At 34.5% G+C, this 21,677-nt stretch overlaps 1 protein-coding gene across 1 annotated transcript; it reads right to left on the bottom strand.

Annotated features, from left to right (window-relative positions):
- Window positions 1-475: 475 nt before the first annotated feature.
- On the bottom strand, window positions 476-11,827 carry LOC127084245 (4-coumarate--CoA ligase-like 9). Its single transcript, XM_051024664.1, has 6 exons — window positions 10,537-11,827; window positions 1,739-1,928; window positions 1,483-1,628; window positions 1,328-1,395; window positions 1,003-1,105; window positions 476-716 (listed from the first exon to the last, which is right to left on the bottom strand). The coding sequence occupies exons 1-6, from the start codon at window positions 11,569-11,571 to the stop codon at window positions 591-593; spliced, it is 1,668 nt and encodes a 555-aa protein (XP_050880621.1). The 5' UTR covers window positions 11,572-11,827; the 3' UTR covers window positions 476-590.
- Window positions 11,828-21,677: the final 9,850 nt, after the last annotated feature.

The raw sequence follows: 21,677 nt of genomic DNA, 5'->3' as shown, positions 1-21,677 counted from the left end.
TAAAATATTTTGTTAGTTTATTGAACTTGAAATTGTACTAATGTTTGAAGTTATTGTGTTTGTATCTATTTTATAATATAAATATGAACCATTTTTTAATATGATTTTAATTGTGTTATTTCTTTTTCGTTTTCAGTAATAAGCAATGAAAATTTTGTTAAAAAGAAAACAAATAGAGGAACCATAGACTCTTAACACTTGATGAATATGTAAACTTTAAATTAGGGTCCTTCATGAAGAAAAAAAAATCGAATTTGAATTGAAAAAACTTCATAATGATTCCAATTTAAGGCAAAAAAATGTTAGTATATTTTATAAGTGATTAAGATAAAATTAAAATATATGATTTATAAAAGGGTTATTGACCCCGCTACTCAAAATTTCTGGCTCTGTCACTAGGTGCAAATTAGACTACTAAGACAAACGCCGAATATATACATCGAATTCGAAACCTGATATGTTGACCGACATAAAGAATTAAGTACTGTTTTATATGCATTCCAAACAATAGTAAATAGTTACTCTTTAAAAAAAGTACTGTAATACCAGTATATATGTTGACATCATAAATGTATGAAAATTTATCCCGATCACAATTTGGATGAACCACTATTTAGAGCAATAGCCACTAATTCTCTTCTTAAAATTTTGCCTGATGGAGATTTTGGTATAGAGTTAACAAAAGAAACACGTCTTATCTTCTTGTATGGTGCCACCTGCAACAATAATAAGCATACTTAAAACATGACAAGAATAAAATTAAAAAATTCTAACAGGGTCTGAACAAAGTCTATTGTACAAGCTGTGGCTTTGGATGGTAAGTAAAGCTAACTCTTCATTCTTACTCATATTTATATATGTATATAAAATCCTCCAACTTATAGGATTCGATAGTTCAAATGTCACTTGAGTCTATTAGTGATAGAATCACGTTGTGCTGCTGTAAACTACATTTTGGACTCGATGGATAATTTATTCACTAAATATCTGCCTAAAACACACCTGCTTTGCCACATACTCCATGACCTGAGCTGCAGTGATGTTGCTTCCAGGCTTTCTTACCACAAACGCCATTGGAATCTGTCCAACATCTTCATCAGGATACCTGTCCCCAAAAATTAGTAGTAGTAGTAGATTTAGTGAACCTTCTAATAGACATAGTCATGTACTTTGTTAAAGCAAGTAAATTACATCAACAATTTTTTTGGGACCACAAAAAAATTGAATTATATTGCTTCCACATGAACTGGAATTTGAAAAGTATTGAAAACAATTTTGGGTTTGCTTTCAATTGAGACAAAGGATGATTAAAGCAGAAGATGCATACGGAACTACTGCGGCATCCGCAATTTCAGGATTAGTAAGAAGAATGAGCTCTAACTCAGCTGGGGGAACCTGAAAAATAGAAAGGAAAATGTAAAGATAATAAAATATTATCGGCAAAATAATGTGACATGCGTTGTTCACTTCACAATGCTTCACCTGATAAGCTTTGTATTTGATCAATTCCTTCAGTCTATCTACGATGAATAGAAAACCATCAGAGTCAAAATAACAAAGATCGCCGGTCTTCAACCATCCATCTGAATCCAATGTCTCAATAGTCGCCTTGTCATCTCCTATGTAACCTGCACTGACACCATAATAACTATAGATGATTAGATATCTCTAGCTATATCAACTGCATTTGGTCAAAAACATCATTGATCTTGCATATATATGGCTTGACAATAATTACCTTTCATGATTGTTGGTCCTCGAATCCAAAGCTCCCCTCTTTGGCCAGGAGATAATGCCTCTCCAGTAACAGGATCAACTATCTTAGCCTCCATATTTTCTGCTAGTAGACCCACAGAACCATGGTGCTTAGCCTCATCAAAGCCTATCATTCTTGACGCTCCTCCTCCACTTTCGGTCAGACCATAACCCTACAAGTAGAATCACATTATTAAAAATACATATTTATTTGTTCTGCCAGTTTCATTTTACATATCTTTTATTAAAACAAAAAATACATCTCTTTTACATATTATATGTTAAAACAATAATAATAAAAAAGTTCTATAATGATATAATAAAAAAATCAACTGTTCCATATATTTGAATCAAACAAACAAAATTCCAATGTTTCTGGTTCCATGATTATATAACTAAAAAAATTAAATGTTCTATAATTGGCACAACAATACGTGATAAGCTCTAATTAATTACACTATCGGGCATTCCAGTTAAACTCAAAACATAAACTAATCACAAAAACTGTGTATTTAAAAGAATGTGTCAGTGACAATTCTTTTAGTAAGCCTAGAAGAACAAAAGTTATGGTGGTTGTCCCAATACCTCCAAAACGAGTTTTTTTTAACATAACCTTAGAAAAGAGTACTTCAATCGAGAACACACGACGCTATCGACTTGGATCGGATGCAATCAAAGAATATTGTTACCATTTTTCCTTTTTAAATGGTAATGTTAGTACTCCCCATGTCACGTGATTCATTATTCATTTTACCATTTCTTGTTTAGACAAAAGAAATACTTTTATATATATAAATATTCCCCTTACAATATTTATTTATTTATTTAAGATTAAAGCAAACCACCAATAAGACAGATTAAATACAAATGTCAAATAAGACTAATTCAATAGTGTTAAAGTGGAATAATTTGATATATTATGATTAATAATATAAAATGTTAATTTTTTAAAATAGAGTATTTTGATTTACTAATAGATTTTATTAAAAATTCAAACTTAAATTACTAATAAAAATAATTAATTAATTAATTATTTAAAACACCCCCCTCAAATTGGTGAGTATATATTATTGAAAAATATTTTATTTTCTGTTTGATTATTTTCGTTTATTCTCATTTTTTTTATTCTCCATTAAGGAGAGAATCATTTATAATGATTGTATTCTCATTATATAAATCAGCCTTTGACCGAGGAATAATATATAATAACGTTTTACCTATTTTATATTGTTCTCTTTTGTTATTGTTCTCTTTTGTTAGAAGATCTACAAGGTTTCTTTGAGAGGACACATATGGAGTGCAAATAAAGTCATTGACTAATTTTTCTTTAATGAAGTGTTTATCAACTTCAATATGTTTGGTTCTGTCATGTTGCACTGGGTTATGAGCTATGCTGATAGCTGACTTATTATCACAATAAAGTCTCATCGGTTTATCACACTTTATCCTTAAATTTTCGAAGATAGATTTCAATCATATTAGTTCACATATCCCTTGTGTCATTGCCATGAACTCTGCTTCAACACTAGATCTCTATACTATATTTTGTTTCTTATTTTTCCAAGTCACAAGATTTCCACCTAGGAAAGTGCAATAACCTGTAGTTGATCTTCTATCCACAATTGACCCTGCATAGTCTGCATTGGTATATGCTCAAGACCTACACTTCCATTTCTTTCAAACAAAATTCCTCTGCCATGTGTTCCTTTCAAAATATTGTACAATTCGGAGCACAACTTGTAAGTGAATCTCCTTTGGTCGGTGCATGAATTGGCTGACTAAGCTAACAACAAAAACAACATCAGGTTTAGTATGTGAGAGGTATATAAGTTTTTTGACTAATCTATGATACATTTCCTTATCAACCGATATATCTTATGCATTTTCCAACTTTACATTTGGATCAACTGATGTATTTGCAGGCTTGCATTTTGTCTTGTCAGTTTCCTGCAGAATATCAGTAATGTATTCCTGTTGAGATATGAAAATTTCTTTCTTAGAGTGAGCGACTTCAATTCCCATAAAGTATTTCAATTTTCCCAAGAATTTAATCTCAAATTCCTTGATTAAATGTATATCCAATAATTGTTGTCTTTCCTCATTATTACTTGTGACTATAATATCATCCACATATACCAATAACATAATTGCCCCCTTGTTTCAGAATGTCTGATAAAGAAGGTATGATCTCCTTGACTTTGTTTGAAGCCCAAACTTATCATAACTTTAGTGAATCTTCCAAACCATGCTCGTGGCGATTGCTTTAACCCATATAGACTTTTTTTTAACTTGCACACGATGTTGGTGGTAGGATGTTCACGGAACCTAGGAGGTACATCCATGTAGATTTCTTCTTCAAGTTCACCATGAAGGAATGAATCTTCACATCAAATTGGTTTAAGTTCCAATTACAATTAGTTGCTAAAGATAATATCACCCTAACTGTATTCATTTTTGCAACTGGAGCAAATGTCTCTGAATAATCTACTCCATAGGTTTGAGTGAATTCTTTGGCTATCAATCTTGCCTTATACTCTATCGATCCATTTGTCTTGTATTTAGTAGTGTATACCCACTTGCATCCTACATGTTTCTTTCCATTTGGTAAAGAAACCAATTTCCAAGTATTGTTCTTTTCTGGTGCCTTCGTCTCCAAATCCATGGCTTGTTTGCATTTCTTGCCAGGCAATGCCACATACAGAGAGGTATGTAGTTTTATAGTGTTCAGATTTGTAAGGAAGGCTTTATGGGTATGTGAAACATATTCAAAACTTAGGTAGTTTGATAGAGGGTAAAATGGTTGTTGGTAGAGTTTCTGGTATCTTTCCTAAGGTCAGTTGGACGATGTAAATCTTGATAGTGTGATGGTAATGGTGGTGGCGTTGAATTGGATTCTAGTTCCTGTTCATGAGAAAATTCAGAAGTTGAATCACTAGAGTTAGAATTTACCTCATGTAATATCGGGACAAACTCTTGGGTATGAGTAGATTCAGGAATGGTCTTCCTTCTTGTATATACTAAATTCTTTCCATATCTTACATCAGTTTCATCTTTTTTAGAATCACGTTCAGTTCCAAGAGTAAGGTCAGGAAGTATAAAAGACTCATCTTCCTTATTTACGTTCTTCCTTCTGAAGATAAGTTTGAACGAAGTAACTTTCTTGTTCATGGAAAGTGACGTTTCGAGAGATAAAGAACTTGTGAAACGGTGGATGATAACATTTGTAACCTTTTTGGATGGAAGAATATCATATAAAGACACGATTTAAGGCTCTAGGATCAAGTTTCCCTCTACCATCACTATGAATATGAACGAACGATGTACACCAAAATATCCTGTGAGTGAGATTACTAGAGGTAGACACATTAGGATAGAACGAGGATAAGACTTCCATAGGAGTTTTGGAAGCAAGGACAGTAGAAGGTAAATGATTTATGAGATATGATGCAGTTAAAACTGTCTCGCCCCAAATTTCTTGGGACCTTTATTTTGAAGTATCGTAGCACGAGTTTGGTTAACAAATGCCCATTTTTTCTCTAAGCAATGCCATTTTGTTGGAGGTGTTTTAACACATGAAGACTTATATACCTTGATTTCGACACAAAATTAAGATTATGATTAAAATAATTTTTGACATCAGACCGAATCCTCTTAATACTCATACCAAAATTGAGGAACTATATGACTAACTTAAATTTTTTGTTTATGTAGACCCAAGTAACCCGAGTACAATCGTTAATGAAGGTGATAAACCAATGGGCATCTAAAATATTTGGAATATTAGATAGACCTCACACATCTGTCTGAACTAGATAAAATGAAAAAGTACTCATTTTATTAATAGTGGAGAGAGGTACGCGCTTGTGTTAAGGAAACTTACACACCTCATAATGAAGACTCTCAACATCTAATGTTTTAAATAAAACAAGAAAACTGCTTAATGACTCTAAACGAAGGATGACCCAGGTGACAATGGTATACGATAACCTTCTCCCTATTAGTCTTTATTGATTATGACAAAAACGAATTGCTGCTGAGAAAATATGGGTTTTAATCTTTGTTATCCAAGTAGTAAAAACCATATTCTCTAGCACTTCCAAAGGTCCTCCCCAAATTCTTGTCTTGAAAAACACAAGAGTTATTATAGAAAATAACATTACATGATAAGTCTTTTGTGAGTTTATATATGGAAATTAGGCTAGTAGTCAATTTTGTGATATGAAGGACGTTGTTAAGAGTCATGGATGAATTAAGTTTAATTGTTCCTTCACCTGCTATATTTATAAGGTTGTCATCCTTAATGGATATTTTTTGTTACTAGGACAAGGTGAATAGATGGAGAAGTGTGTGGATAAGGGTGTCATATGGTTAGTGTACTCCGTAAGTTTTGTTGCATTTGTTGTACATTCGATTTTGATAACTCTGTAGTGGTCTAACTCCATCCACAATGCTTTGAGATGATTAGTGTATTCTGTAATTATTTTATTGCATTGTTTAGTTCCTAGTGTTTTCGCCTTCACATCATATATTTGGGCAACATCTTTGGCTTTAGAATAAGTTTCTTCTAATGATTTTTAAATCTCTTTTGTCGTACTTAGGAACATGCAAGTATCACTAATTTATGAAGTCATTGAAGCCCATAACCATGCAATGATCGTTGAATCTTATGTGTCTCACTCGTCAAATTTGGGATCTTTCTCTTTGGAAGGTGCGTCAGTAAGGTGTTTTACTTTTCTTTACCTTTCAAGGTCGTTTTCATGACTTGGGACCACTTTAAATAATTCTTTCCATTTAACTTGTAAAATTGAGGAATAATAGATGACTTTGATTCAGACTTGTACGCATTTGTTTCATCTTTACTGTTAGTCATTGAAAAAATTTAGAAACAAATGCAAGTAAAAAATATCACAAGCGAGTGCGAGGTTGAGAAGTCGATGGAGATACGTGCGGCTGTTCAAACAATGGTGATGAACAATACCACAAACATTAGTGATAAATAATGCTGAAAAATACTGTGAACAATATCGGGGGAACAATGCGAAACGGTAGTACCATTGAACAATACTAAATAGTATGGGTGAATAGTGTGAAAAAGTACCAGTGAACATTTTGAAACAGTACCACTGAACAATACGGAACAGTGCCTGGGAACAGTTCAAAACAATAATGGTGAACAATGCCCGCAATGAGGCTAGTTTTTTGTACCAAAGAACAACATTTAAGGCGGCTAGGGTTTTTTATGTGGAGGAGATGCCCTATCGAATGAGAGCTCTTTATATCATATCAAGCTGAATAATTTGATAAATTATGATTAAGAATATACAAGTGCTAATCTCTTTAAATAAAGTATTCTGACCTAATGGGCCTTACTAAAGATCCAAACTTAAATTGCTAATAGAAATAACAAACTAATTAATTATTTATAACAAATAAAGATGTCCAATTTAATTATAAGCACTCATTCAATCAACTAACGAGCGGCATCCGAAGTGAAGTGCCACATTAGAGCAGATCACCACCTTCATCTCAACCATTGATATTGATCCAACAGTGCCCCGCATCTTACGCCATGTACACCAACAATGATTCTAACCGCCATCACTATTTAAGTATGACTTTACGTCTCGCTACGATTTATTCAATCACTTATAAGTTCTACCTCTCTTATTTATTTGACTTTGGCGAGAAGGGATATCCATCTTTATTCACCGAAGACATCTAACCGTATCACCATGCTAGAATCCTTTCAACGATGACCATCATCTATATCATGCACATTTTCTATTTCACGTCATTTTATATTTTGTCATATTTTTTATTATATATTACTTCTTGCATCCCATAATGAGTAATTCAGTTGACCATTTCACACATATTAAGAAAAATTTAAAAATAAAATAGAAAGAATGATGTTTTTACCAAAGTACTGAAGTAATGGAAATAATAATGATTAAATGGTAGAATTTTAAAAAAGAAATTAATTTGTATTTTAAATTAAATATGTCATTCATTTTAGGACGTTTATTTATCATTAAATAATATCAAATTTGATAATTTATGGGATCAAATATAAATTGATTGAATCATATATAGATTGTTTATTGAAATTATTTCTCGAGTAAAATTAATTTAGATTCCTTGAATGTAATATGACAATTGATCCCACACAAATAGTTCATGCAATCAAATATTAGTTCTTTCCCATTAAACATGCTATAAGGGTGTCACGAAAAATGCCTGAGTACATCGCACACTCGAAATACAACAGAGTCACCATTGATTTTTATTTATTCTAAGAGAAAGGGAAAACATCAATAAAATGCAAAGGGAAGAGAAGAGAAAAATGGTAAGGAAGTCGGTTATATAAGGGGAAGATATTAGCATCCCTCACATCCGTTGTACTCAATGGGAACCATTTTGATCGTTCTTTGCACTTATGACCTAGTTTTTAAATTCAATTCCATCATAAACCTTTTCAAAATCAACTTTCTTTTCATTAAAAAAACGGTTATATTCATTCCTTAGCAGTCAAACTAAAATCTTAAAGCATCTAAACTAGGATCAAAATCAGTTAACGTCAAACACTTATAGGATACGACTATAACACGGTTCCCTAAAAATAAACAACAAATACATAGTTTTTTACTCCGAACTACGAAACTCTGATTTTCTCATTGTACTACGAGAATACGTAGGCACAAGATTTTGAAATCTTGGCGATCACATTAATTAATACATTATTTACCCTTTATTAAAATCTATCGCAAGTAACCTTTAGATAATAACACACATCCGCACACAAAATAATCAAAACGGTTCACGTTGAGTACAACGAATATGAGAGATGCTAATACTTTCCTCTTGCATAACCAACTTCCTTACCCTTTTTCTCCCCCCTTGTATTTTATAGGTATTTTCTTTCTTTTAAAATAAATAAAATTCATTGGCAACTCTGTTGTATTTCCAGCGTGTGATGCGCTTCCGTATTTTTTGCGGCACGATAAAAGGTAGTCTTAATACTATAAAATTTAAGAAATCATTTATTTATGTTAAACCATCTTTTATGAATAGATCACCATTACTCTCTCCATCTCACAATAGCCGTCATATTTCATATTTTTATTTGTCTCAAATTATTTATTCCTTTAGAATATCAATGTGATATTCATTATTTTTTTCACTAACTTACCCTTATTTATTGTATTTTAAATCATCTAACTACTCAATTACCTATTAATAATATGATTAGTTTAGTAAATAATAATATATAACACAATTAATCATTATCTTAAAAAATTGTGAAAATCTCAAAGAAAACACCTATTATGAGACAGATGGAGTATCATTTATATTTATGGACATGAAAGAGAGATAAATTATTTTGTCAGTGGAAGAGTTGAATTAATGGTGTTTTTAATCATTCTAATTCACTTATTTTTAATCTATTTGTTATCTAATAGTGTCGGTTTGATTTATCTTTTAAAAAAAAGATTTTTATTTGTATTTTTGAAAAGGATTTTACAAAATTGTTTGTCAAAATATTACAAGTATTTTTATATTTATTTTTTTAAATAAAAGAGATTAATTTTGACATCCTATCCTATAACATAAACGTATATTATTAAAAATTAAAATAGAGTCGAAATCATAATTTTTAGAAATTGTATTTCAAAAATAGTTTTTATGAAAAGTTAATTGAAATAACTTCAAAATTAAGTAAAATTTTGAAATTTCGATGTTCAAAATTTTTTTAATAAGATAATAAAATGTTTAAAATAATATTTTAAGAATAATTATTCGAATCAAATTTTTATTTGAAATTTTTATAAAAAAAGAATTTTAAAAATTTTATTTAAAAAAATCATATAACACTAAAAATCATTAAAAAAAATAAAAATCAAACGGACCATAATCTAATTGCTGAAATTTGACTTAGTTTTTTTTATTGCAATTTTTTCACTTAGGATATGGGAGAAGAAGTTGAAATTAGAGAAAAATATGAGAAAGATTATGAAAAGAGACAAATAAATGAGAAATATAATAAATTTAATGTGTTGCTTGGTATAAAAGAAAGAAGGTAGAAATAGATGAGAAAGAAGTATCTATTTTTGGTTGAATTAAATTAAATTATTAATTTTATTGATTAAATATTTATTTTTTCAAAATTTATATTTCATAGCTAAAGTTTTATTGATTTTTTATAAAAAAATTATTAGATGATACAATGAATTTTGAAACTGGTTTTGAAATAATTTAGATTTTTTATAATTATTATGAAATGAATAATCTTATGACAGTTTCATAAACATTTTAAAAACTATCCACACTTATCATGCATATTTAGTAAATCAACTATGCTAGGAACAAAACAGATCAATATAAAAGATGCCAAAATATAAATAAAATTTGATGTTGACATAAAGAAGAGTATCGTAATTTTGGTGAGAAAGTCAGTCTCTTCCCACTTTCCTCTATCGTGCGGAGATTGAAATTTGGCATGGGGCCCACACCTTTATCACTCTCTTCAACCTCTCTCTCTCAAACCAATCACAATAAGCTTTCTTCTTAACTTCTCTCTCCCTCATTTCATCTATTACCAAACACACCCTTAGTTTTTGATAATGAATAAGTGGGATTCCTGATTCTTAGTAATAAATAAGTGGATGTTTCTGATTGGAACCCACAGGAATCACATTCTCATATAATCTCATTTTAAAATTACTGTATAATATTAAAAAAATAATAAAACATGGATAGGGCAAGATAAAGTAAGTTTGTTACCTGCACAATTTCCACATTGGGGAATTTTGCTTTGAAGCTCTCCGCAACTTCCTTCCCAAGCGGCGCGCCACCGGATCCTAACAACCGGATCGAACTAAGATCATATTTCTTCACCAAATCCGACTTAGCAAACGCCGTAACTACCGGCGGCGACACTGGCATATAGACAACCCTATACTTCTCTACAATCTTCAACATCCCTTCAAAATCAAACCTCTCCATGAACACCAGAGTCTCCCCCATAGACATAGCCCTCATCATCATGAAAAATCCAAACACATGAAAAAGTGGAAGCGGAAACAGCGACACCGGATGCGGTTCATTTGCAAGGCCGTCATCATAAACATGCTTCAGGGAACAAAACCCTCCAATCAAAGCGATGAAGTTACGATGAGTTAACAACACGCCTTTAACCCGTCCGGTAGTCCCCGAAGAGAAGAGAATCGCCGCTGTGTCTGATTGACTCGTTTCGACTCGGCGAGGCTCGGAGTTAGAGTTAAGCATGGAAAGGAAAGAAGGAGAATCTGTTATGATTGTGCCGAAAGGGAGGTTAGAGATTTTGGAAGCGGTTGAGGAAGTTGCGAACGCGATGACTGGTTTTGTGAGATGAACGATGTGAGTTAACTCGGATTGGGAACTGAGTGGGTTAGCAGGTGCGATGGTGACGCCAAGGAGGAGGAGGGAGAAATAGAGTACGGGGACGTGTAAGGAAGTAGGAGTGAGGATTAATGCGACATGGCCTTTGGAGAGAGAGGTGTGTGATTGAAGAGAGGAAGCTAGGGCTTTGATTTGGCGGATGAAGGTGGGGTAAGTGAGGCGGTTGTCGGTGGTGGAGTCTATGACGGCGGTGATGTTGTTTTCGGTGGCGGTAGCGGGGATGAGAGAGAGTACGTACTCGGTGAGGGAGAGAGGGAGAGAAGGAGGAGGAAGAGGAACGTTTGGACGGAGGCTATGGAAGATTCTAGAATGAGAGGAGAAACCAGAGTTTGGATCAATGGTGGCGTTAGACTGTGACTGTGACTTGGTGGTGGCCATTGATTGCTTCAACTAGAATTGCCCAACGAGACACGTACAGAGTTGTCAAACACACACTCACGCTATTTTTATTCAAGGCGAAACGTTGTAGTACACACGATTAATATATATATTGACAGTATAAAAGTCTTTTTTTTCAATATAGTTAAGCCACCACAATTGATACCTGTATAAGGACGTGGTAGTTCAAATTCTCGACATTCAATTTAATCATCTTTAATAAGATGTATTTCAGATTTCAGACACTTGACTATTTAATTCAAAAAATAAAATGTGTTTTTTTCTTTTTCAATTTTATTATATATCATAAATAAGGCTGACTTAGAGCAGTACATACTTCATTCTTATAGCATTTTTCTTTTTTCCACTTTCTACAGAGCATTGATGATTTTCGAAGGGAAGTTACATCAACTTCTATTAAAATCTATTAGAATTTACCAATATAAACCGGTATTGATAAGAACTATTAGAATGGTTCCAATATAAATAGGTACAGTATTAATAAAAACTAGTGGGATATTAATGTAGATTTTAAAATTAAAAGGTACGTTGACGGTTAACGTCATTTTAAGAGAGTTTAGATGAGGTGAGTGTAACTTTTTGTTTTAAATATTATTAGTTTTTTATTTTATTTTTATATTTGACTTAAATGCATTTGAAGTCTTTTATTTCAAAAAATGTTAATATTTTATTCTTCATTTAACAACTCAGTCTTTTAATTGTCCTATTTTAATAATTTAAGATTTTTTTGTCTTTGTTTCATTTTAATTAATTGGAAATTTTATTTAATAGGTGGCATTGATATGTAAATATATTCTGAAGTCAATTTCTTAGGTCACATATTTAAAATAAAACTTAAAATTTAATAATATTTTCTTTTAGCAAATAAAATAATTTTATTCCAAAAAACAATCAAGTACAAACGTTGATCCAAAGATCCAGGCTATCCAAAATACACAAGACTAATAAAAGCAAAACAACTTAAAGCCTATTACAATAGATAAGTTTCATATCTAACTCAACTTTTCATATCACAATATCAATTATATAAACACTACGTAATTCATTTGCTGATCCATTTTGGAATATGACTTAGTTCTTAAAAGTCCATATGGTATACATTGTTTTCGTCAATGAAATCTTAATAGGCGAGCTTTGTAACTTCTACCTTGAGACTGCTGGCAAACCCATTGTAATGTTTTCCAGTCCCCATGCCTACGATTGATACTCATCCAGGCAAACAATTGAATCCAAATTTTTCCTGTCTCCATGCAGTCGTCAAAGTAAAGATGATTACAAGTTTCAGGTAGCCCACATGACACACACTTACCATCGATGACAATTCCTATGCGATGCATCCTGTATTTAGTAGGCAGTCGATCTTGGCATGCCAACCATAGTGTGAAAATAGCCCGTGGTCTAGCAATGTTACCAAAGAAGAGTTTCCTCTAGTAAACTTACTGCTTGATGCCTCAAAACATTTTATAAACCTGTCTAGTCTCGTATCTTCCAGAGGATTGGAACACTTTCCCAATTGCAGATTGCATAATGACAACATTATGTTTAAACATAGCTTTCAGGATCCAAGAGCAATGTCTAACAGGTTTGGAAGTGTTCACATTAGCATTTTTTATGTAGTGCAAGTGAACCCATCTAATCCAAAACTTGTCTTTCTTAGCACACACATTCCAGAGCAACTTACCAATATTTGGTTTATTCCAAGCAGACAAAGCAGTTAAGTTCAAACCATCTGTAGAAATCGGATCAGAAGTATGCTCCCAAGAAATAAGGGCTTTTATGGATGGAGTATCCCTCCTTGTCCAAAGGAACGTCATGCAGAGTCCATCTATGTGGGAGATAATTTTCTTGAGCAGTTGATCAGTGCATTTTGATGCACAGTCTTCTATATTTATATTTATGCATTTCCATGTTTTAATTTGGTTATTTTTCCCTTTTAATGTGTTTTTATAATTTATCTTATTTTTACACTTATTTGTTTTTCGCAGTTTATTTTCAGCATTAGCAGTTTGCACGAATAAATTCATAATTGGAGCTATGAGTATTAGATCGAGGTGTGCTACCAGTCGTTGGAAAGCTAAGAGAAAGAGCTACGACTTTCATGAAATAAGTCAGAGGCTAATTCAGACTGTAGCATGGTTTAAAAATCCTTTGAAGCCTTCAGCACTAGATTTATATTTTGTGTTGGGTTATTTAGTTTGGGTCTGGGTTATGTTTTGACCAAATTAAGTTTATTCTACTTTTTCTATAACCTAAGCAGCCGAAAACAATACACAATATCACTATTCACGAAAATTTGAAAGCTTGTGCGAATTCCATAGAGAACTAATCCCTCTGATTCGATCTGCCGTAATTTAGGTTCCAAAACTTGAGATTATTATAATGTTAATTTTAGTTTAATTCCTTTCAATGATATTTTGTGTTCTTGTATGTTTAATTCGATTGCATGAAATATATTGATTCAATTTGGTTGATTGTATGATCCTAACATAGGCACGTCACGTTTGCTTAATTCGTTTTTGTGTCTAATCAATCATGTTTGCTTAATTCGGACAATAGGATCATACATCTCACAAACTTCACTGCGCTTGCCATTGAGTTTGTATCCAAATAGGAATAGACAATACGTTTAGGGTATTAAAATTATATTAATCGATGATAGTAGGAACTGAATCGGTAGAGTGAATTATTTCATAATCACTTATTTCATAACAGCTTATTTCAAGAATTGCTTTTAATAATCACTTTTTTTTTAATCGAACACCAAACCAAACAACCCCCCCCCCCTTAATTAGATTTACCTTTGGATAATAATAATCAAGAATCCTTGTGAGAATGATATCCGAGTTAAAATTGTCGTCGTACTACGTTTTTGAAAAACACTAGTTTTGACCCGCGCGCGACCGCGGATCAAATTGGCGCCGTTGTCGGGGATTCTTAATTATATTAATCGTTTTTAGAGTCATAGGTTTAGTGTTTACGCGTTTAGGTCCTAGTTTCCTCACCGTTCTGCCCAACTTGCGTTTTAGAGTCCAAAAAGTGAAAAAAATCGGTATTTGGGAAAATTGCGTCCGATTGAAAATCCGTTCCGACTGTCTTTTGTAAAAAAATTCTCTGATCATTTGTCCTTTACTACAGAGTAGTTAAGAGTCTTTGCTTTCAATTTCCCAAATTCCTTTTTTTTCTATTTTTTATGAATTTTACTGTTTTCATAGAGTCGAAAAAAATCGAAAAAAATCTCAAAATTATATTTTTAAGTCATTAGATTAAATTCGGTGTCACTTTATTTTTCTGAATTTATTTTGATCAATTCCCTTCTTTGTGTTTGTTTTTGTCTTTTAGGGACATTGTCGACATTTTGAATATCGTTGTTGCATTGTTGTGCGTTAGTCCTGGCTACTAGGTCTCGCTGTTATGAACTTGTTGCTTTTGATCCTGAAGTAGAGAGAACTTTGTACACACAATGTAGAGCAGTCCAGGCTAGTTCATCACCCATAATTGAGTCTGATTCTGAGTCCGACTATTTGCGTAACTTGTTTGCTTCTGATTCTGAACTTGTTTTTTGAAATGTCTGACAATAGAACCCTAAGACAATTGGCTGCACCTGATGTGAATTATAATGGTTTGTGTATTGAATATGATGTTGTTGCTGTTTCTTTTGAATTAAAATCGGGTTTAATACACTTGTTGCCCAAGTTTAGTGGTCTTGCAGGTGAGGATCCGCACAAACATTTGAAAGAATTCCAGGTGGTGTGTTCTACACCATTGAAGCCTGAAGGGATCACTGAAGATCACATCAAACTTCGAGCTTTTCCTTTTTTATTGCAGGGTGCAGCAAAAGATTGGATATATTATCTCGAGCCAAATTCAATTGCAAGCTGGAATGCCCTGAAAAAAGTGTTCTTAGAGATATATTTTCCTGCCTCCAAAGCTGCCTCGATAAGAAAGGAGATTTGTGGTATTAGACAGAGTAATGAGTCATTGACCGAGTATTGGGAGAGATTCAAACACTTGGTATCCAGCTGCCCTCAGCACCAGATCACCGAGCAACTACTCATCCAGTACTTTTATGAGGGTTTGATACCGATGGATAGGAACATTCTTGATGCTGCTAGTGGTGGAGCACTTGTTGATAAGACTCCAACTGCTGCCAAAGCCCTTATCGAAAATATGCCTTAATTCCCAACAGTTCACTACTAGAGACAATTATGTGCAAAGCAAAGGCGTGAATCAAATTCAGGTTTCTTCCAACAAAGCTTTAGAGACCAGAATTGACGAGCTCACTGCCTTAGTCAAACAGCTGGCAGTAGCAAAACCTCAAACAACAACAGTGTGTGGTATTTGTACTTATCATGAGCATCTGGCCGATACTTGTCCTATTCCGGGAGACGAGTCCATTACTGAGCTGCCTAAAGCTTATGCAGCCAACCTTTACAATAAAAACAGGTACAATAATACTCCTGACCTGTCCACCAACAAATACTATCCCAATTGGAGGAACCATCCCAACCTTCGATATGGAAACCCACAACAGAACCCACCTCAAGTGGCTGCCCCTGCACCTTCCAGACCACCCTTAGAAGATCTTGTCAAACAAATGGCCGCCAACAATCTCCAATTCCAACAAAGGACCGATTCTAGCATTCAGACCTTGAACACGCAAATGAGACAACTTGTTACTCAAATAAATAACATGCAAGCCCAAGGGTCGAACTAGCTTCCAGCCCAAACAGTTGTCAATCCAAAGGATTCTAATGCTAATGTGAGTGCGATTTCGTTGAGATCTGGAAAGGTTACAGAAACAGACCCTGGAAAAAATAAAAAAAATTATTGAGGTAACATCTGAACCTGAACCTACTCCATCTGAACCTGTTTCATCTGAAAAAATTAAAGAAAATGAGTATGTACCATCAGTCCCCTTCCCACATAGAGTTCTGAAAAATAAAAGAATTAAGGAGGGAGACAAGGAAAGAGAGATATTGGATGTTTTTAGAAAAGTTACGGTAAATATTCCGCTTCTTGATGTAATTAAACAGGTTCCTAAGTATGCAAAGTTTCTGAAGGATTTGTGTACAAAATAAGAGGAGGATTAAAGGAAGTGAGAGAGTTAACTTGGGAAGAAATATTTCTGCTTTTATTCAGCCCAAGCCTTCATCTGAAAAAGTTACAGGCGAGAAAAATGTTTCAGCCATCACTCAGCTCTTGTCACAAAAGCAGAAGGATCCGGGAACTTTTAATGTTCCTTGTACCATCGGGGATAGTAAATTTGAGAATTGCATGCTTGATTTGGGAGCGGGCATTAATGTTATGCTTACTTCTATTTATAATAACCTTAATCTTGGTCCTTTGCAGCATACACGTTTGATCGTCCAACTGGCGAACATGAGCAATGCACGCCCGACTGGCGTAGTGGAAAATGTCCTTGTCCAAGTTAACGATTTAATTTTTGCTGCAGATCTTTACATTCTGGACATGGAAGGAGAGACTAAGACAAGCAGAGCCCCCATCATTTTAGGCAGACCGTTCATGAAAACGGCGAAGACAAAAATTGATGTTGACGATGGAACCATGTCCATGGAATTTGGTGACATTGTCGCAAAATTTAACATTTTCGATGCCATGAAACACCCCTTGGAAGAGCATTCCGTTTTTCATATGGAATTGATATCTGAGCTGGTTGAGGACACTTTTTCTGATTTATTTTCACTTGATTTTCCATTTTTGTCTGGTTTCGATGATATTTACTCATGTGTTGATTGTACTGACACTAACCTTTGTGTTGTGTGTGCTGAGATTGATGCTGCCTTGCGGCCTGATACATTTCCTACAGGTGAAGTTGTTGCCAATGAAGCTGTTTTTGCAGTTGATGCTCTTGACATCCCGGCTTCCCCAAGCATTCCATCCATCGAGCAACCCCCGTCTTTAGAGCAGAAACAACTTCCTGAAAACCTGAAATACGCTTATTTGGAGACTAGTGAAAAACTCCCTGTTATTATTTCTTCTAACCTTGATTTCGATCAGGAAGACAAGCTTTTGCAGGTTTTAAAGAAGCACAAGAAGGAAATCGGGTGGACATTAGCTGACCTCCCAAGTATTAGTCCGTCGATGTGCATGCACATGATATTACTTGAGGACGGAGTGAAAACAGTAAGGCAACCCTAAAGGAGGCTTAATCCTTTGATTCTTGATGTTGTGAAGAATGAGGTAACCAAACTCTTGCAAGAAGGTGTCATTTATCCTATCTCTGACAGTAAATGGGTAAGCCCAGTGCAGGTTGTACCTAAGAAATCAGGACTCACAGTGGTAAAAAATGAAAAGAATGAACTTGTTCCGACTAGAGTTCAGAACAACTGGAGAGTTTGTATTGATTACAGGAGATTGAACCAGGCTACGAGAAAGGATCACTTTCCTTTACCGTTCATTGACCAAATGCTTGAACGACTTGCTGGTAAATCACATTACTGTTTTCTTGATGGTTTTTCAGGTTACTTTCAGATTCATATTGCACCAGAAGATCAAGAGAAGACCACTTTTACTTGTCCCTTCGGTACTTTTGCTTACAGGAGGATGCCTTTTGGTCTTTGCAATGCTCCTGGCACTTTCCAGTGATGCATGATTAGCATTTTTTCTGATTTCATTGAAAGTTGCATGGAAGTCTTTATGGACGATTTCACTGTGTATGGTTCCTCTTTTGATGCATGCTTGAGCAGTTTAAGCTTGATTTTAGAAAGATGCATCGAAACTGATCTCGTTTTAAATTATGAAAAAGGAATTTCTGTTGACCCTACTAAAATAGATGTGATTTCTACACTGCCTTACCCTTCTTGCGTTTGCAAGATTCGTTCTTTTCTTGGTCATGCAGGTTTTTACAGGCGTTTCATCAAGGATTTCAGCAAGATATCCCTTCCACTTTCAACTTTGATGACAAATGCAAACAAGCGTTTGACTTCTTGAAGAAAGCATTGACCTCCGCTCCCATAATCCAGCCACCGGACTGGACCCTCCCTTTTGAGATTATGTGTGATGCGTCTAATTATGTTGTTGGGGCTGTCCTTGCACAAAGGGTTGGCAGGGTTGCCCATGTTGTTTACTATGCTTCTAGAACTTTAGATTCTGCACAGTCAAATACACTACCACTGAAAAAGAACTGCTAGCTATTGTTTTTGCTCTTGATAAATTCAGATCATATTTGCTAGGTTCCAAGGTTGTTGTTTTTATTGACCATGCAGCATTAAAGTACTTGTTGAAGAAGCCGGATGCAAAACCGAGATTGATTCGGTGGATGTTGTTGCTCCAAGAATTTAATGTAGAGATTAAAGACAAAAGTGGAGTTGAGAACTTAGTGGCTGACCACTTGAGCAGGATAGAGAGAGATGCAAATCCTTTTCCTATTCAGGATGACTTTCCTGATGAGCAGCTTTTTCTTTTGCATGGGATTACATCTTGGTTTGCTGACATTGTTAATTTTCTTGTTGCTGGTGTTTTTCCTACAGGTGCATCTAGATCACAGATTCATAAACTCAAGAGTGATGCAAAATATTATGTTTGGGATGATCCATATCTTTGGAAGTTTGGTAGTGATCAGGTAATTAGGAGACGTGTCTCCGACTATGAGATTGAATCCATTTTGAATTTTTCTCATGCATCTCAAGTCGGCGGACACTTTGGTCTGCAAAGGACTGCAAGAAAAGTCCTTGATTTAGGTTTCTATTGGCCAACTGTTTTTAAGGATGCTTATGAGACTTACCGCACTTGTAAAGAGTGCCAGATAGCATGTACAAACATCACTCGCAAGAGTGAAATGCCTCAGCAACCTATGCTTTTATGTGAGGTATTTGATGTATGGGGAATCGACTTCATGGGTCCCTTTCCTGTATCCTTTGGTTTCCTTTACATTTTGCTTGTTGTTGATTATGTTTCAAAGTGGGTGGAAGCTATCCCCACTAGGACTAATGATTCTAGAGTTGTTGCAAATTTTGTCAGGTCTAATATCTTTTGCAGGTTTGGAATACCACGAGCTATCATAAGTGACCAAGGCACTCATTTTTGTAACCACACCATGGAAGCTTTGCTCCGGAAGTATGGAGTTGTGCACAGAGTCTCTACTGCATATCACCCACAAACTAATGGGCAAGTTGAGATCTCAAATAGGGAGATCAAATAGGTTTTAGAGAAAATGGTGCAGCCAAATAGGAAGGACTGGAGCCGTTGTCTAGAAGACGCACTTTGGGCCCAAAGAACAGCTTTCAAGACACCCATTGGGATGTCTCCTTATCGACTTGTTTTTGGTAAGGCATGTCATCTTCCTGTTGAGATAGAACACCGTGCTTATTGGGCGGTGAAAAGTTGTAATTTGGAGATGCAACAAGCATGTATTGAAAGAAAACTCCAATTACAATAGCTGGAAGAGCTTAGATTAAGGGCTTATGAAAGCTCTAGAATTTATAAAGAGAAAACTAAGCACTTCCATGATAAAATGATTTATAGGAAGGAATTTTCTGTGGGCCAACATGTTTTACTGTTTAACTCCCGCCTTAAGCTTATGGCTGGGAAACTTCGATCCAAATGGATTGGCCCTTTTGTTATTACTAATGTTTTCCCTTATGGTGCAGTAGAAATAAAAAGTGCATCTACTAACAAGACTTTCAAAGTCAATGGGCAGCGCTTGAAGCTATTCCATGGAAGTTCAATGACTGAAGATGTCAACATAGAGGAGCTTTCTTTGGAAGCACCTAACTACCCTGCAAGTTGATCAGGGAGTCTTTCTTTCCTTCTCTCTACTTTATTAGTAATGTCTTTTCATTGAGGGCAATGCTTATTTTAAGTGTGGGTGAGGGAAATCGTTTGTTTCGTTTGTTTTCCTTGTGTTTCGTTAGTGTTTTGTTTGTTTTCGGTTAAAATAAAATAAAATAAAATAAACGCATCTTCTTGAAAGTTTTAGGCTATAGACTGACTAATTTGCGATTAGTTTGCGGAGACTTGGGAAAAATTCACAAGATCGATATCGTCTTAACACAGGAAGTCTCATGCATATGGAAATTGATTCGAATTCTTATTATGTTTTAGCCTTAAATTCTCATTCTCTGACAACTCTTGAGTAGTTTATTTCAGCAATCAGCACCATCTCACATACACTCTATGCAGGGAAGCCGATGAATATAAGTGAGTGTTCCGAAAAAGAAAAAAAAAGAGAAAGAAAAGGGAATGCACCTTCTAATTTTGGTGACCCTCACCCGGTCACTTAACCAAACGGATGTAGAACCTTCAAAAAAAATTGAAAATAAGACTCTTTGTCAGTTGGTTCAGCGGTTTCTGGTGTTGAACTTGGTAGGGCGGATTACGGTCCGATCCCCCACAACTACAACTGAGTAAGCAAAGGGTTATGCCACGTAAGTACTAGAATCCCATGCAAAAAGGATCAAAGTCACTAACCAGTCGCCTTGCTATGGGTGTGTGGAGATAACGAGCTTAATGTGATTGCGCCTGAATGAAAGAGAGCAAAAAGAAGGATGAGTAAGTTAGACTTTAACATAATAACATGATTCGAGTTGATTTGTGTATTCAGGAGGTTTATGACTGCACAATTGCGGATTAGTGTTCCTATGATATCCTTAGTGTGCAAGATTAGTACCTATCAATGCAAACTTAACCGAAGAAGACTTGTAGCCTAGGATGGGTAACTAATGATGTGTTTGTGTTTTCTTTGTTTTATTTTAAATTTTGCTCGAAGTGCAAAAGTTCAAGTGTGGAGGAATTTGATAAGTGCATTTTGATGCACATTCTTCTATATTTATACTTATGCATTTCCATGTTTTAGTTTGGTTATTTTTCCCTTTTAATGTGTTTTTATAATTTATCTTATTTTTACACTTATTTGTTTTTCGCAGTTTATTTTCAACATTAGCAGTTTGCATGAATAAATTCATATCTGGAGCTAGGAGTATCGGATCGAGGTGTGCTACCAATCGTTGGAAAGATAAGAGAAGGAGCTACGACTTTCATGAAGAAGTCAGAAGCTAATTAGGACTGTAGCATGGTTGAAAAATCCATTGAAGCCTTCAACACTAGATTTATATTTTGTGTTGGGT

This window comes from Lathyrus oleraceus, chromosome 5, assembly GCF_024323335.1.
Source record: "Lathyrus oleraceus cultivar Zhongwan6 chromosome 5, CAAS_Psat_ZW6_1.0, whole genome shotgun sequence".
NCBI classification, from domain to species: Eukaryota; Viridiplantae; Streptophyta; class Magnoliopsida; order Fabales; family Fabaceae; genus Lathyrus; species Lathyrus oleraceus.
This window is presented reverse-complemented; position numbering and strand designations above follow the sequence as displayed.